Below are 16,539 nucleotides of genomic sequence, written 5' to 3' on the forward strand. Positions count from 1 at the left end.
GATGGTCCCCGGGATGAGGGGAAGGGGAGGAAAGGCATAAAGTAGGCCCGGAGGCCATCTGCTCCTGAGGGCATCCGTGCCCTCTGCTGTGGGCATCTGGAATCAGGAGAAGAAACGAGGCAGCTGCGAATTGCTGGGAGTGACAAACAAGTCCACTAGTGGGGTGCTGAATTTCCGACAGATCTTCTGGAACAGTTCGGGCGCCAGTTGCCACTCGCCATTGTCCAGAGTCGCCCGGCTCAGCCAATCCGCTTGGTGGTTGGACACCCCCGAGATATGTTCCGCCACCAAGGAAGCCAAGTGTCTCTCGGCCCACAATCGGAGTGTCTGTGCCTCCCGCCAAAGGGCCCGGGAGTGAGTACCCCCCTGTTGATTTACGTGCACCTTCATGGTGACATTGTCCGTCAGAAGGAGGATGTGCTGGCCCCATAGAAGTTGGCCGAAGTGTCGTAGGGCCAATTTTGCAGCTTTGAGTTCCAGCCAATTTATATTGTGGCTGAGATCCGAGGTCGTCCACTGTCCCTGGGCCATGTTAGAGGCCATCACCGCCCCCCAGCCGAAGAGGCTTGCATCCGTCGTCACTGTCACTCTGTCCGGCTCCCAAAATGAGCCTCCCTGTTGCACCGCCAGGGACAGCCACTACCGAAAAGATGCTCGTACGTCCGCCGGTAAACGTAGGGATCTTAAGGAGTTGCTCATCCTCTTCTTCTGGAACGGGATCACAGTCCACTGAAGCGGGCACAGATGGAGTTGGGCCCAGGGGACTATATACCATCTTGCCTAGGAGTTGTGATAAGGTCAGAATGGAAACTGACCTTCTTGCCGTGACCTTGGTTACAAGTTGCTGGAGGCTGGTCAGCTGATCCGGAGAAAGTTTCACTATCCCTGTCGTTGAGTTTATGACTGTCCCTAGGTAAAGGATCTGATTGGAAGGGGACAGGTGACTTTTGGGGAAGTTGACAGAGAACCCCGAGGACTGGAGACAGCGGATGGTGAGACAAAGGTCTGATTTCGCCCTGGATAGGGAATCTGCCTGAACTAGGACGTCGTCCAGGTAGCATTGGAGTCTCACCGGCACCGAGCCCAGGTGAGCCGCCAATGCCGCCAGGACCTTTGTAAAGGTGCGGGGAGCCGAGGCCAGACCGAACGGGAGGGCCTGGTATTGGTAATGATTCTCCCATGGGAGAATCGGAGGTACTTGCAATGGGACTGGAGAATGGGGATGTGGAGGTACGCCTCCGTTACATCCACCGAGGGCAGAAAGTCCCCCCGCCGAATGCCCTGGAGGATGGATTTCAGGGAAGACATCTTGAAATGTCTGTATACGAGGAACCGGTTCAAAAGCTTGAGGTCCAGAATCGCCCTCCAACCCCCCGAGCTCTTTGGCACTACGAACAGGTTGGAGTAGTGACCCCTCCTGCCTTCTGCGGTCGGAACCGCCTCCACCGCCCAGATCTCTAGAAGATGCTTTACAGCGAGGTCCATGAGGGCGGCGCTCCGGATTTCTGGAGGGAGGAAAGGTCCTTAAGAACCTTGGGGTGGTGGTGAGGAACTGTAGCCTCAGGCCGAACCGGACAGTAGCCCTGACCCAGGAGTCTGGAGATCCAGTCCCACTGGTCCGCATATGGCGCCAGACAGCCGCCAATGGACTCGGATTCGAGTCACTTCCCTCTGCGAAAGGGGCGCCCCCCCCACGAAAGGGCTGTTTGGACTGGGACTGGAACCTGTTACGGTCCTGGTAAGGGGGCCGTGAATAATGCCTGTCCTGCATTGATATCTCTGTTGTTGTTCGTGGTCAGGGGCCCTAAAGGAGGATCTATGGTACGGATGGGGACGGGAGTCCTGCTGCTTGGCGGTGGAAGGCATAACTTTCTTTTTATCTTTGTTTTCCACCAAGATGGGGTCCAGAGCCGCCCCAAAAAGATTAGGTCCCGCGTAGGGTGCCGCGGCTAAGTTCCATTTTGCCAACTGCGAAGCCACAGGAGGCACCGGGAGGAGACGGAGGTGGCCAGGGCACTGGAAGCGAATGTAAGTGCGTCCAGGGTGGCATCAGCAGAATACTGCGAAGCCGCTAGGATCTTTGTAAGATCCTGGTGGAGACGGTCGTCCTGGATCAGGAGCCGATCCTGGAGCTGGCATAGCCACATTACCGTGGTACAGTTAAAATATGATGCTGCGGCTGCCGCCCTGACCGCCCACGCAGAAGCGTTGAAGTTTTTGCGCAGGATCAATTCCGCCCGCTTATCCTCCGGCTTCATCTTGTCTGCCGCGTCCCCGGACACAACGGGGGAGGAGGAGACGAGAGCTGCTATTGGGGTGTCAATAACAGGGAGCTGGAGTTCCTGGGCAAAGGCCTGTTCCACATTATAGGCGCGACGGTCGTTGCTGCCCGGGGTGGAGAAGTTGGAAGGACGGGCCCACTGATTCTTCAACACCTCCAGGAACAAGGGGGAGCAGGGATCTCCTCCTTGTTCGTAGCTGTGTTGGAGAACATCGCCATGTCTGGATCCTTTGGAGGTGGGACTGTGGGGTCCCTGGTTCCAATTTTGGTGGTCTTCCTAGCCTTATGCAGCAAAGGTTTGAACATGGCCGTGGGCAGCAGAGTCAATGAAGACGGGGAGTCCGGTGGTGGTGGAGTCCTCGTCTTCCGAGAAACCCAAGTCATTACGGCTGTCCTCCCCCCGGGTGGAGCCCTCGCTAACCAGGGAGGGGGAGGTAACCCTATGATAGGAATAGGGCCTGCTATGGTAAGATGCCCTATCCCTCTGAGCAATGCCACGGGAAATGGCTGCCAAAATAAGTCTCCTAATGTTTTCAGGAAGGTGTTCCAGATCCCCCAGGTCGTCTTGGTACTGATCTGGGTCCCGAGGGGCCCGACCCCTGGATGACTGGAAGTGCCTGAAGGAACCTTCCAGAGGTCCGCTATCTCTGCCTCAACAGGATCGGGAGACCCTGGCGGGGAAGGAGAATCAGTTCCCCTGTGGCTTTGATACGACCTGGGCGGGGACACCGAGGGAGACGAAGGGCTGAAACCCCTCCGAGGAGAGGGTGAAGGATCCTGGGTGGGCCCAACTGGAGATCTAGACCTGGATTTGGGCCTGGCAGCCAAGGCCTGTTTCTCCGCCCTGGCGATGGTTCTTTCCAATGCCCTCTGGCGCCTCTGTTCGTCCCTCTCCGTTGCCCTAAACGGCCTCTGTGCTGCCAGAGGTCTAGAGGAAGAATGCCTGGCCCTTGGTTGGTCAGGATGGGCCTCCCCTTCTTCTGGGGCCTAGGCAGGAGTGGCCTGCGCCGGTTCAGCACGCGCCGCCATCGCCCCACTCACGTGCTTGCCGCCTTGGGCCTCGTGCAGATCTCCTGCTTGTGGTGAGGTAGGCCTGCCTGTCTGGTCCTATCTGCTGGTGCTGGCGAGGCCCTCGGACCATCTGTGCTTGCCTCAGCTCCGTGTGTGCAGGACGCTGTAGTTTCACCGGTCCGATGCACGTGGCGGCTTCTAAAATGGCCACCGGAGGCTCTCGCCCGATCTCGTCTTCGGGCGGCCGCGGCTTGTTTTGTTTAAGGACCCGCGGCCTGCCCTCACACCTTGCCAGAACGCTGGGGCCATTTGCAGAGCGTGCACAGTTCCGGAAGGGAGACTGGCGGGAAAAAATTCGTTCGGAGGGCTGCGCGCAGCCGAAGGGGCTTTTGGCGCTCTTCGGCGGTGTTGCGGCTTGAGTCCGGCCCGATCTCTATCGGAACGTTGCGGGTGGTGTTTCCCGGCTCCTGTGGCTGCGGTGGTCGCCCGGCACGCCCGCACACCCGGGAATATGTCCAGGGCACCCTGTCCGCAGGAAGGGAGAGAGAACGCCCCACGGGGCTCTCCCTGGCCGCTCAGGACAGGCACGAGACCTTCCGTTTGGGCGCAGCCACCAATTTAAATTTAGAATATCCAATTGATCAAATTTATGTCCAAATTTACTGTATCTAGTTGATTTAGTTGAAATTAGCCAATTTTCCTGTCTAGAGAACCAAAACACAGTGCTTGGACCAAAAGACTGAGAGGAAACTGGGAACCAATAGGAGAGACAAAAGGTTAAGAAGTTTTCTCTCAGTCTAATGGACCAATCAGGCTATGTTAAACCCTCGCGTGACCCCTCCCCTCTACTCTACTGGAAAATAATAAATAATATCACATCAAATGCATAAGCACTATAGCAAATTTAAAAGAATATAGGTAGTTCTTGCTTAATGACTCTAAGCAGGACCAAAATTTCCTTTGCTAAGCAATGCGGTTGTAAAGTGTTTGCATTGCTTAGTGACAGCAATCCTGGTAGTCCCTGATTGCCATAGTTAAACAAGTCATTAATGCCCTTGTTATCACAAGTCATTAAACAAGGACTTTGTGTGATTATGACTTCTGAATTCCTTTAGGCTTCCTTATTGACTTTGCTGGTGAAAAACTGGCAGGGAAGGTCAGAAATTGTGATCATGTAACATGTGGACAGTGTGATGGTTTTAATTCCAGACTTATTAAGTGTACAGATTGTGATCATTTGACTGCAGAGGTACTGTGATGGTCATAACTTCAAAGATTGCTCATAACTACCACTCATTCAGCACTGTTCGAACAGTCACTGAACGAGAGCCCATTAAATCAGGAATACCCATATCCCAAAACAGTACTGACTTCGGCTTGGGAACCATGTAAGATACCCAATTTAGGCTTGGGAACCTAGGATAAGTTGCCCAATTGTTGGCTTGGGAACCAGATACCCACACAAGGCTTTGGAACCTTGAGGAAGAAACCAAACTACCGCAGTCATTTTCGGCCAGCTTTGCTCCAATTTATCTAGATGGAGATCGCTCATGAGAATGTTTTTATTATTTTGTTTAATAAGAGCACAAGTTGTACAAGATGGCCAAGTTTTGTTTCTCTCAACAAAATATTGCCGGAGATATTATGTCTCAAAGTTGCTGAAACCTGAGAGTTATACTGTAGAAGGCTGCAGTATGTGGCCAAATAAATGATTATATCTCTGCAAGTATTGCATCGGCAAACTTTACCAATGTTCATTAGGGACATGTGTGCATGTTCACACCTAATTTCATCGAAAATCTGTGATAGTCAAGCAGGGAACTGCAGGCCACTTGACATGGAATGACCCTTTCCATTTTTTATTCTAGAGACTTCAGAACTTTATGTAGCTAAATTGAAAAACAATACCTATAATCAGGTGGGCGACTATCAGAATGGTCTTCTCTTGACCATCTATATCCTGGATCATCCTACAACAGAATATTTCAACATAAAGAAAAAATTAGTTTCAAGAAGCTAATAGCAATAACATATTGTAAAACACCATTGAACATTTTTAAAAATAATTTCTTCAAAAATTATTAGTTAAAAGAAATTTAACATGCCATTAAAATGTAGTGTATGTATTTTAAAGGGAAAAAGAAATATTCATTGAACAAATATTAAATGCAAAAATAAGAGGCTGATTTATCATATTGCTGAACAAGAAATAGCCAATCAAAATCTGTGATGATCAAGCAGGGAGCGACCACCATAAAACAGACTGGTGATTGCTATGCATCCAATGTTATTGTTTGCCTTCAGACAATATTTGTGAATGAATTATCTTCCTCTTCTAAAGCCCAATGCTCCTTCTCATGTTTTCTCCAGAGATATGGAAGCTTTAAGCATTCATCTTCAAGATTTCAAAAACACAGTTGCTTCAGTACATAGACTTACAGTATAAAGTATAACGTTTAAATATCCAAATTATTTTTAAGTGCTATTAATGTAACACAGAGCTGTATCTAACAATTGTGGAACATTTAGCTTCCAGCCACATGCTCATCAGAAAAGGGAAACTCACAATTCTATGTGGTAGTCCACTTCTTCGTTCGGGGGCAAAACCTCTACCTTCATCATAGTCTCTGTAGCCTACATGAGCATGGCCATATTCATATCTACTATAGCCTCCTTCACCAGGTCTTTCAGTAAGTGGTGGTTTCTTGGATGCAAAATTGACTACTCGATGATAGTCATCCTAAAATTATATACAATACTAATCATTAAAAATTATAAATAATAAAAATAATCTCAAATATTAATATGGATATAAATTTCAATAAAGCCAGTAAATACATTAGAAACCAAGATATAATCTTGTTTTAGTTCATGCCTCTTGTTAAAGAGCAGATGAAGTAGCCTGAACATAACAAGATTGAAAATGTGTATTTAACTGAACAACAGATTATACTAGGCTCGTAAAAAATATGAACCAATACTTCAACCACTGTATTTTTGGGAGTATAAGACACATCTTTCCCCCCCCAAAAAGAGGGTGAAAATCTGGGTGCGTCTTATACACTGAATACAGCATTTTTGGCCTCCCGAAACCCCACCCCCTGCATCTTGTTTTTAACAAAAATGGATGTGTAGAGAGTTTGGGAGGCCTGCAAAGTGCTCCTGGGAGCTAGGGAGGGTAAAAACAAGTGAAAATGGGCCTGTTTTTCACAAACACGGGGGTGTTTTTGCCCTCCCAAGCCCCCAGAAGCACTTTGCAAGTCTCTCCAACTCTCTCTGCATGCCAAGTTTTTCACAAAAAACAAAAAATATTTTTCTGTGCAAAATAACCATTGCTTTAGGCATCATCCAGAATAAACAGACTTTCTAATGGAATACAAAAAATGGTGGTACAAATTTGAGATTGCTCCCTGAGCTATCCAATGAAATAAGAAAATCTGCATTTGAAGAGAGAAAATGATTAGTTTATGCAGTTAAAAAAACCAAACCAAAAATAAAGGCCTGGGCTTGTAACAACCACCTCCCCAGGGGTGGGATTCAGATGGTTCAGATTGGTTCAGGCGAACTGGATGTTAATTTTACATCTGGTTTGCCAAACCGGTAGTTGCAAAGGCTTGCTGGCCCCATCAATCCCTCCCCTCCCAGGAGTTTCCACGCAGCCCGTTTTGGATGCCAGGTAAGTTCAGGGCCCGCGCGGAGGCTCTGGGAGGGCAAAAACCAGGCGTCCTGGAAATCTGGAAATGTTTCCGGTCTCCAGAGAGCCTCCAGAGCCCAGGAGAGGCCTTTACCCTCCCTGAGGTTCGAGGAAGGCCTCCAGTGCCTGGGGAGGGTGAAAAACAGGCCACTCAGAAGTTCCAGAAGTCTGGAAACAGGCCCATTTCCAGCCTCTGGAGGGCCTCCGGAGCCCAAGGGAGGCCGTTTTCGCCCTCCTGGAGGCTCGAGGAAAGCCTCCGTAGCCTGGAGAGGGAGAAAATGCCCTCCCCTCCCACTGTGGTGCAGGAGGCCGAGTAGGGCACACCCACCCAGAAACTGGGCAGAGAACCAGTTGCTAAGCATTTTGAAACCCACCCCTGCACTCTATTTTCTCTATTCCGCTCCAGACCCTTAGGAAACCTGTATTTGTCCAGCTTAAGGATGCCTACATTTACACTGGTAAAACAGGTTACAGTGTGCAGCAGTATTTTGAGGCAGCTGGAGAAACACTTTCTCCAGTGCTTTGGAGAAAGGAAGCTTGATTAAAAAAAAAAAAGCAAAGCAAAGCAAAAAAAAAAAGCCAAATTCAGCTCATTTACATTAGAATCCAACAAATAAGCCATGACTAAGAGATCCCAATTAATATTTTTTGGTAAGGACAGTTAGGTAAGTTTGGTCTAGTGTTTAAGGCAGCAGTCAAGTTCCACCTTAGCGATTAAAACCAACTAGCTGACTTTGGGCCAGTCACTCTCAGTTCAACCCACCTCACAGGGTTGTTGTCAGGCTTGGAAGCCGTCTTTGTATTGAACCTCAAGTCTGCCACATATTCAAACATATTCTACTGGGGGAAATTGGGAAGGGGGATTGTATGGAGCATGGGAGAAGTGTAGCCATAATAATATTCCTTCTCAGAGAGTCAAGATCGTTTTGTCCCTGCACCTGGACTGATGTGGATAGGAGGAATCTTCCTTCGTGGCAGTGACTGATTGAACCATTTGAGGGACTTGTGGGTGTTGGGGCAAGGTCTTGAACTTTCAACTGGGTGGGGAAAACCTGGAAGCTTTCAGATTTGGGTTTTCCCACATGTGCCAGCATGGCTTCTCTAATAAATTGGTATTTTGAGGAATCTCTAGCCTCAGATTCTAATTTGATTGAGGGTGCTATCTGGAACCCTGATAGTTTTTATTATGGGGAAAATAGGAGGAAGGCATGTGTTGGATATGCCTGCTGCCTTAAGTTATTTGTAATAATAAAGGTGGGATACAAAAAAACAATTACCACAGTGCATGAGGAGAAGCAAAGTGAGCAAGGCCACACCATGATCATGGGTGGAGTTAGGATTTCCTTTTAAATTTTAAAAGGAACTTTTGATATGCATAAGAAGTGGTGGGAGAGGGGGATGCTATACTGATTTTTATCCACAGATATGGCAAAGAATGCTGTGAACTGGAAAAAAAGGCTTTGGGAGGAAAAAGGCGGACACAGACTGGATATAAAGGATTTGTTTTTCCTTCTCTCTTGTCCATTCTAGGATAAGTAAGAGACACACATAATCAAGATAAAAGGTCTATTAAAAAGCATTTTACAAAGCCCAACCTAGGTATTTAAGAAGGACATATTAAGAATGAAACCAAGTTTTATAAAACACAGCATTAATTGTAACCATTGTAGGCCTCCTAATTGAATGTCCATCCATGTGTGTACTGTAATCCACATAAGTTTGAGATCATAAATTTAAATTCCTAATCAACAGCTAAAAATATTAAAAAGAGAAACCCATAATTATTAGGAATTGGCTTACATCAGGACGTGGAGGAAGTCTTTCCCGTGGTAATCTTTCATATTCATACCGCTCAGACCACATTTCCTCTCTTCTATATGACACTAACAATAAACATGTTATCAGTTAAAGATATATGTTTAACTATTCATTAACATGAACTAAACAAAACACTTCTGTGCCTTAATATGCAAAATTTGCTACTATTTTTAAATATACCAAGGCCGAGATATTTAGCATTTTTCCCTCAGAAACTTATTCATTATCAAAAATAGAGAAATACTCTCTGGTACATTATTTTAAAATTTATTTTATTTATATAATTTTGAGCTACATTACTCAGGTTTGATTTTTTGTATAATAATAATAATAATAATAATAATGGTGATCATGATAATAATAATAATAATAATAATAATAATAATAATAACAACAACAACAACAATAACAATAATAATAATAATAATAATCCCAACAGACGAAACAAGAATACAGAAAAGATGTGATAAAATCAAGAATGGAGAGTTGGCAGAACAAAGCATTACATGGTCAATTTCTGGAAAAAATAAAAGATAAAGTGGACAGTGAAAAAACTTGGTTATGGTTAACAACAGGTACATTAAAGAAAGAAACAGAGTCACTAATCCTGGCTGCGCAAGAACAAGCTATCCGAACAAATGCCATTAAGGCCAAAATCGAAAAATCCTTTGATGATGCCAAATGCAGACTCTGCAAAGAAGTTGATGAAACTGTTGACCACATACTCAGCTGTTGTAAAAAAATCGCGCAGACTGATTATAAATTGCGGCACAATTCAGTAGCACAAATGATCCACTGGAATTTGTGCAAAAATTATAATATTAAAACAACAACAAACTGGTGGGAACATAAGCCTGAAAAAGTCACTGAAAATCAGATGGTCAAGATCCTATGGGATTTTCGTATACAAACAGACAAAATACTAGCGCATAACATACCAGACATCACACTGGTTGAGAAAAATAAGGTTACAATCATAGACATTGCAATACCAGGTGATAGCAGGGTCGACGAGAAGGAACATGAAAAAATCGTGAAATACCAGGACTTAAAAATTGAAATTCAACGATTATGGCACAAACCAGCAGTGGTAATTCCAGTGGTAATCGGCACACTGGGTGCATTTCCAAAAGCACTGGAATTACATTTAAAACAGTTAAAACTTGACAAAATCACCATCAGTCAAATGCAAAAAGTTGCACTGCTTGGATCTGCACGTATATTACAAAAATACGTTACGATGTCCTGACTAGTAATCAATGCCAAATCCGGCGAAACAACTGGCCGCTGTGATACAATCATATAATAATAATAATAATAATAATAATAATAATAATAATAATAATAATAATAATAATAATAATATTCAAGAGGAACAAAGGACCAACTGCTGATTGACAAGCTAATCCTAAAGAATTCAAAGAAAAGACGAACCAAGCTGTTCGTGGCTTGGATAGACTATAAGAAAGCGTTTGATTCAGCTCCCCACAGCTGGATCAAGAAATGCCTGAAAATCTTTGGCATTAGCAGCAACATACAAAAATTCATGGAAACTTCAATGAACCTCTGGAAAGCGAAGCTTATGGTTAATGGAGAAGAACTGGGTGAAGTTGAAATTAAACGAGGCATTTTCCAGGGTGATTCCCTTTCATCCCTACTTTTTATACTCTCAATGCTTACGACCATTTTGAAGAAGGTGAACTGTGGATACAAACTTGCAAAGAAAGGACTGAAAATTTCACACATGGTGTACATGGATGATTTGAAGCTATTTGGTAATTGACAAATGTGCAACAATGGCAACCAAGGCAGGCAAGGTCCTAGAAGATGATGGAATACAACTTGAGAATGAAGAAATGATAAAGGCAGTAAAACCAGACGAAGGCTACAAGTCCTCGGGGATTTTAGAGGCCTCTGACTTAATGCATAATAAAGTCAAGGAATTAACCTCAGCCAAGTACATTCAACGAATTCGCAAGATATTAAAGTCCAAACTGAGTGGAGGAAACATCACAAAACCCATAAATACCTGGGCTATACCTGTAATTTGATACTCTGCAGGAATAATTGACTGGACCCAGATGGAGTTGGACAATTTGGACAGAAAAACAAGGAAGCTTATGACAATGAATCATGCTTTGCACCCTAAAAGTGATGTTGACCGTTTGTATCTACCAAGAGCAGAGGGTGGTCGAGAACTCCTACAAGTAAAGCAGACTGTGGAAGAAGACAGACAAAGCTTGAATGATTACATCCAGAAAAGTGAAGAACCCATGATTAAGGAAGTAAATAAAGGAGGCCTTTTGAAGACAAAGTTAAAAGCTGAATATAAGAAAGAAGTAATTGAGAAGCGAGCTGAAAATTGGAAAAGCAAAGCTATGCATGGCCAAGCTATGCTTGAAAAGTATTGAAGGCAAAGCTGACCAAAAACTAACTTGGAACTGGTTAAGATCAGGAGTACTGAAAAAAGAAACAGAAGGCTTTATTTTGGCAGCTCAAGAACAAGCCTTAGCCACAAACTGCATGAAGGCAAACATTCAACACGTTACCACCAACAGCAAATGTCGCCTCTGTAATGAGAAAGATGAGACAGTTGACCACTTGAGCAAAATTTCACAAACTGATTACCTACAACACCATGACTGCGTTGCTAAGATTATTCACTGGAAATTGTGTCAAAAGTTTGGATTTGAGTACAGCAAAAACCACTGGGACCATTAGGTTGAGAAGATTTTAGAGAATGAGAAAGGCAAAATCTTGTGGGACTTCAGAATCCAGACTGACAGGCACTTGGCCTACAACACACCTGACATAACAATAATTGAAAAGAAAAAAGTATGATTCATTGACATTGCAATATCTGGTGATGCACGAATTGAAGATAAACAGCAAGAAAAAAATCACAAAATACCGGGACTTGCAAATTGAGGTTGAGTAACTGTGGAAAAAGAAATCATGTGTTGTCCCAATTATAATTGGAGCCCTTGGAACAATACCTAAAAGGCTACCTCGCTATTTGAAAATTCTAAATTTACCTAACTTGAACATTCTGACTCTACAAGAAACCACCCTACTTGGAACAAATTATATCCTCCGACGTTACCTTAACAGTTCCTAGGTCCTTGGTTAGGACTCAAGCTGTTAGGCTACCAACCAGCCCCAAAGGCTGTGAATCTCACCAAAGATTAACCTAATAATAATAATAATAATAATAATAATAATAATAATAATAATAATAATAATAATAATAATAATAATAATAATAATAATAATAATAATAATAATAATAATGCTTTATTACGGTCATAGACCAGCAATAGACAAGAATCATCACTGTCTATAATAGTGTTAACAGGTAGTACTAATAATAATAGTGGATAGTAACATCTATGATAATAAAATACATTGGCTCGAACAGTTTGAATCACGCTCTTTTTTACATGATTGAAGAGCAGATAAGTATATGTGTAAATATATTTTCTCTAAAAATGGTAAGAGATAGCTACAAAAAATAGGCGCAAGTAAACAACTTTGATTCTGTAACCAAATTTTTCCTTGGGGTCATTGCAGCAGCACAGAATTTTGCCACTGCACGTGTAGTAGCTGGGTTTGAGTCCCGGAGGAGATGGCCTACATAAAAATTGTCTACCCTCCCTGATAATCTCTCTAATAAGGGGAGAATATACATTGACCTATAAACTCTGTACAGTTCACAGTACAATAAAACTTCTGATATCTTCGATTTCTCCATTACCACATATACCATTATTGGGGTCTTCTTATACCTGCCCTGGAAGAGTGCTAAAGGGAGGATGTTAAATCTGCTTCTGAAGAATGCTATTCTATGTTTCGGGAAGATCAGGTCTTTAGAATATCTTGCTGGCTCCCACAAACCTATTTAATTCTGTTCCTACTCTGGAGAGGCATCCTATTTAGTTTTAAGTGGAACTCTTTGTCTTTTATTCTATTAATAACTACTTGCTTAGCTTAGTCAAAGCCTAGGGATATTAAGAATATCAGGGAGAGCCCATAAGAGCCCAGCTTGTGGTCTATCACCTCTTTCCAGGGGGAGGGGAAATTATCAGTCAACAATAACGGGGTCAGTCCCTCTGGAAAGAAATGCATTTTTAGCCAATATAATCATCAGTTTCCAGGCTCTAATTTGAATTTGAGGCATACCTGTTTCAATCCTTAACTGGTTGTTTACTGTTCCTTTGGGAGAAGCTGAAATGGCTTGCAGGAATTTTGTTTGTATGATTTCCAGTGGGCCTTTGTGAAGATTCCTATGCCCCATATAGAATTGTTTTGGCCTCAAAAAGCTTTAAGGCAGGGGGGCGGGGCTTGCTGCCAGCATGAATGGCTGCTTGGATGGAGAGCTCCGTTAGCAGCAGCCAGATCTAACGTCCGGAGGGGTTTGCTGAAAAGATTTTGATAAACCAAGCCTTCCTGGAGGGAAGACTGAAGAGAGAAGGTTGGTTTGGCACGACCATAGGACGGCAATTCGAAGGCCCTATCAATTTTTAACATCTGTCCTGAACAAATTTGAAATTAACTTTAGATGGCTGATGCCGGAGGGCGTACTGGTAACTTGGAGAGATAGAAGATTTAGAATAGACACGATAGAACAAGCGGAAGATTTTTACAATACCCTTGTTGGGCAGGAGGATGAGAAAGACGAAGGAGAACAGGCGGGAGCAAGGAGGCAAGTGCCCAGGGCACAGATAAGAAGAGAAAAGGAACCAGTAGAGACACGAAAGGAGAAAGAAGTCGTTCTAGACGAAAAATGGGAAGAACCAAAGGAAGTGAGAGAAATAAGGGCAACAAGAAGCACACGACCCAAATACACATAGAAGTATGTCGGGAGAAATCAAGATTCTATCATTGAATATTAATGGTCTAAACTCACCCCAGAAGAGGAAAACAATATTTAATAAATTAAAACATTTGAACTACGATATCATTGCAATGCAAGAGATCCATATGACTAAAAGACAGATCCAGATCTTAGAATGTCCTAGAGTGGGTAAACTTTACGCGGCACTAGCTGACCAAAAGAAAAGAGGAATAGCATTATATGTCAAAGACACAATCCAGACTAAACTAATTTATCATGATGAGGAAGGGAGAATACTAATCGTGGAAATAATGTTAAACCAAAAAAAGGTGTCACTGGTTGTAATATATGCACCTAATGAAGGCCAGGAAAATTTCTATCATAGACTACATAGCATTATTCGAGAGATGGGAAACGAAAATGTTTGTTTACTGGGTGACTTCAATGCTATAGTTGACCCGAAACGGGACTATAAAAGTGGAAAGAAGAGAAAAGGAGCTAGGAGAACTTTGCCAAGGTCATTCTTCCAAATGGCTGAAGAACTTAATCTGTATGATGTATGGCGAGAAAGATGTCCAGAGGGAAAGCAATATACCTTCTACTCGAATAGACATGAATCCTGGTCAAGGATAGATATGGTCTGGCTGCCGATGGAGTTAATTTCAGAAGTGAAGGAGATAGATATAGAACCCAATCTATGGGCTGATCACAATCCCATGAGGATTATTTGGAAAAAAACAAAAGGGCAGTTATCGTTGGTCACTCAATAGATCAATTCTAAAAGACCAGGAATATATTAAAAGAGTCAACCAAGAATTAAGATTCTTCTTCAAAGAAAATGGACCAGGAGATACATCCATACAAAACCTATGGGATACAACTAAGGCATTTATAAGAGGGGTCACAATATCAGCCACAGCCAGGAAGAAAAAAACTGAGAATCTAAAAATAAGAGAGCTGAAAGAAAGGTATAGAATTGTAGAGAGTGAATTGCAAAAGAAACCGCAGAACAGAAGTATAAAAGGAAATATGGAACTGATTAAACACGAATTGGCTATATTTGAAAAAGCAAAATTGGCACAATCTATAAAAAAAGCAAAACAAAACTTCTTTGAAAATGCAAATAAACAGGGGCGGTGCCTATCCTATAGGTTGAGGAAGCAAAAGCAAGAGACTTGGATCAATAAACTACAAGATGAAAAAGGCGAGATCTGCTACCAACTAGAGGAAAAGAAAAGGATTACCCAAGAGTTTTATGAACAATTATATAGAGAAAACCGAGACCATACAAAGGAAGGAATATTACAGTATTTGGAAAAGTCAGATCTGCCAAAGGTACCAGAGGAGATTAAGGACATGCTCAATGAAGACATTAAAACATCAGAGATAACCGAGGCCATACAAAGACAAAAGAATAATAAAGCTGCAGGGCCGGATGGGTTGCCAGCGGAAATATATAAAGAATTCCAGGATATACTTGTCCCAACGTTGTTGGAAGTCTATAACGCTGTGTTGAAAGAGGCGAAGACACCGTTATCATGGACGGAGGCTAATATTGTATTATTACCTAAGGCGGACACAGACCAGGTGTTTATACAAAACTACAGACCAATATCACTGCTAAATGCAGATTACAAAATCTTTGCCTCAATAATAGCAGAAAGGTTGAAAAAAATTCTTACATCATTCATCCATACAGATCAAAACGGATTCCTCCCCAGAAGACAAATTAAAAACAATATGAGAATAATGTTGGACATTCTTGAATATTATGAAGTGCACAATGAAAAACAGGTTGCACTAATCTTTCTCGATGCCCAAAAGGCATTTGATAATGTCAACTGTGAATTTTTGCACCAACAATTAGGATACATGGATTGTGGGGATAAACTTATAAACACGATCAGAGCAATTTATACAAACCAAAAAGCCAAAGTAATAATCAATGGTGAATTAACACAAAGTATTGCAAACCAGAAAGGTACAAGACAAGGTTGCCCTTTATCCCCCCTGTTGTTTATACTAACCCTAGAAGTACTAGCCAGGAATATACGTAAAGAGGTACAGATAAAGGGACTAGAAATCAAAAAGGAACAATTTAAGTTACAGGCCTTTGCGGACGACCTAGTGTTTGTGCTAGAAGATCCTATGAAGTCTGGTATGAAACTCATTGAGGAACTGACAGAGTATGGGAAAATAGCGGGTCTAAAGATAAATATGACAAAGACCAAAATGCTGACAAAAAATATGACATCAAAAGCAAAAGAGGAGTTAACGAAGAAATTGGGTATCCAAATTGTCAAAAAAATTAAATATCTTGGTATACATTTATCTGCGAGGCGTGTGACCATCAAAGAAGATAATTATACTAATCTGATTAATAAAACTAAGAAGGATCTAGAAAGATGGAAAAACCTACAACTGTCCCTGATGGGCAGGATCGCAGTTATAAAAATGAATATATTACCAAAATTTCTTTTCCTATTTCAGAATATTCCCATTAAATTAGAAAAAAGTGTCTTCAAGGATTTGAATCAATCGGTATCGAAATTTATCTGGCAGGGAAGAAAACCAAGAATAAAACTTAAGGCTATGCAAGACACTAAGGAAAAGGGAGGATTTGGTGTACCAGATTGGGAACTCTATTATACTGCGGCCATATTAACATGGCTAAGGGAATGGATAATGCTGAGAAATAAAAGATTACTCAAATTGGAAGGCCATGACCTCCAAGCAGGCTGGCATGCCTTCCTCTGGTATGAAAAAGGATCTGCACACAAATATTTTAGTAGACATTACATCAGACAATCTCTGTTAATAATATGGAACAAAACTAAACATGACCACTATACCAAAATACCTATTTGGCTATCTACGATGGAAGCATACATACACCCAAAT

The 16,539-nt window shown here is 42.8% G+C and overlaps 1 protein-coding gene across 7 annotated transcripts in view; it reads right to left on the reverse strand.

Moving 5' to 3' along the window:
- Window positions 1-16,539, reverse strand: part of PPHLN1 (periphilin 1) — a 42,488-nt gene that overhangs the window by 15,247 nt on the left and 10,702 nt on the right. For all 7 annotated transcript variants that reach the window (XM_081957192.1, XM_081957195.1, XM_081957193.1 and 4 more), the window contains 3 exons: window positions 8,787-8,869; window positions 5,859-6,032; window positions 5,201-5,262 (listed from right to left, as the gene is read on the reverse strand). In XM_081957192.1, the coding sequence (XP_081813318.1) occupies window positions 5,201-5,262; window positions 5,859-6,032; window positions 8,787-8,869 (319 nt within the window). The remainder of the gene's footprint in view (window positions 1-5,200; window positions 5,263-5,858; window positions 6,033-8,786; window positions 8,870-16,539) is intronic.

This window comes from Natrix helvetica (genome assembly GCF_964273705.1).
Source record: "Natrix helvetica genome assembly, chromosome: 6".
NCBI classification, from domain to species: Eukaryota; Metazoa; Chordata; class Lepidosauria; order Squamata; family Natricidae; genus Natrix; species Natrix helvetica.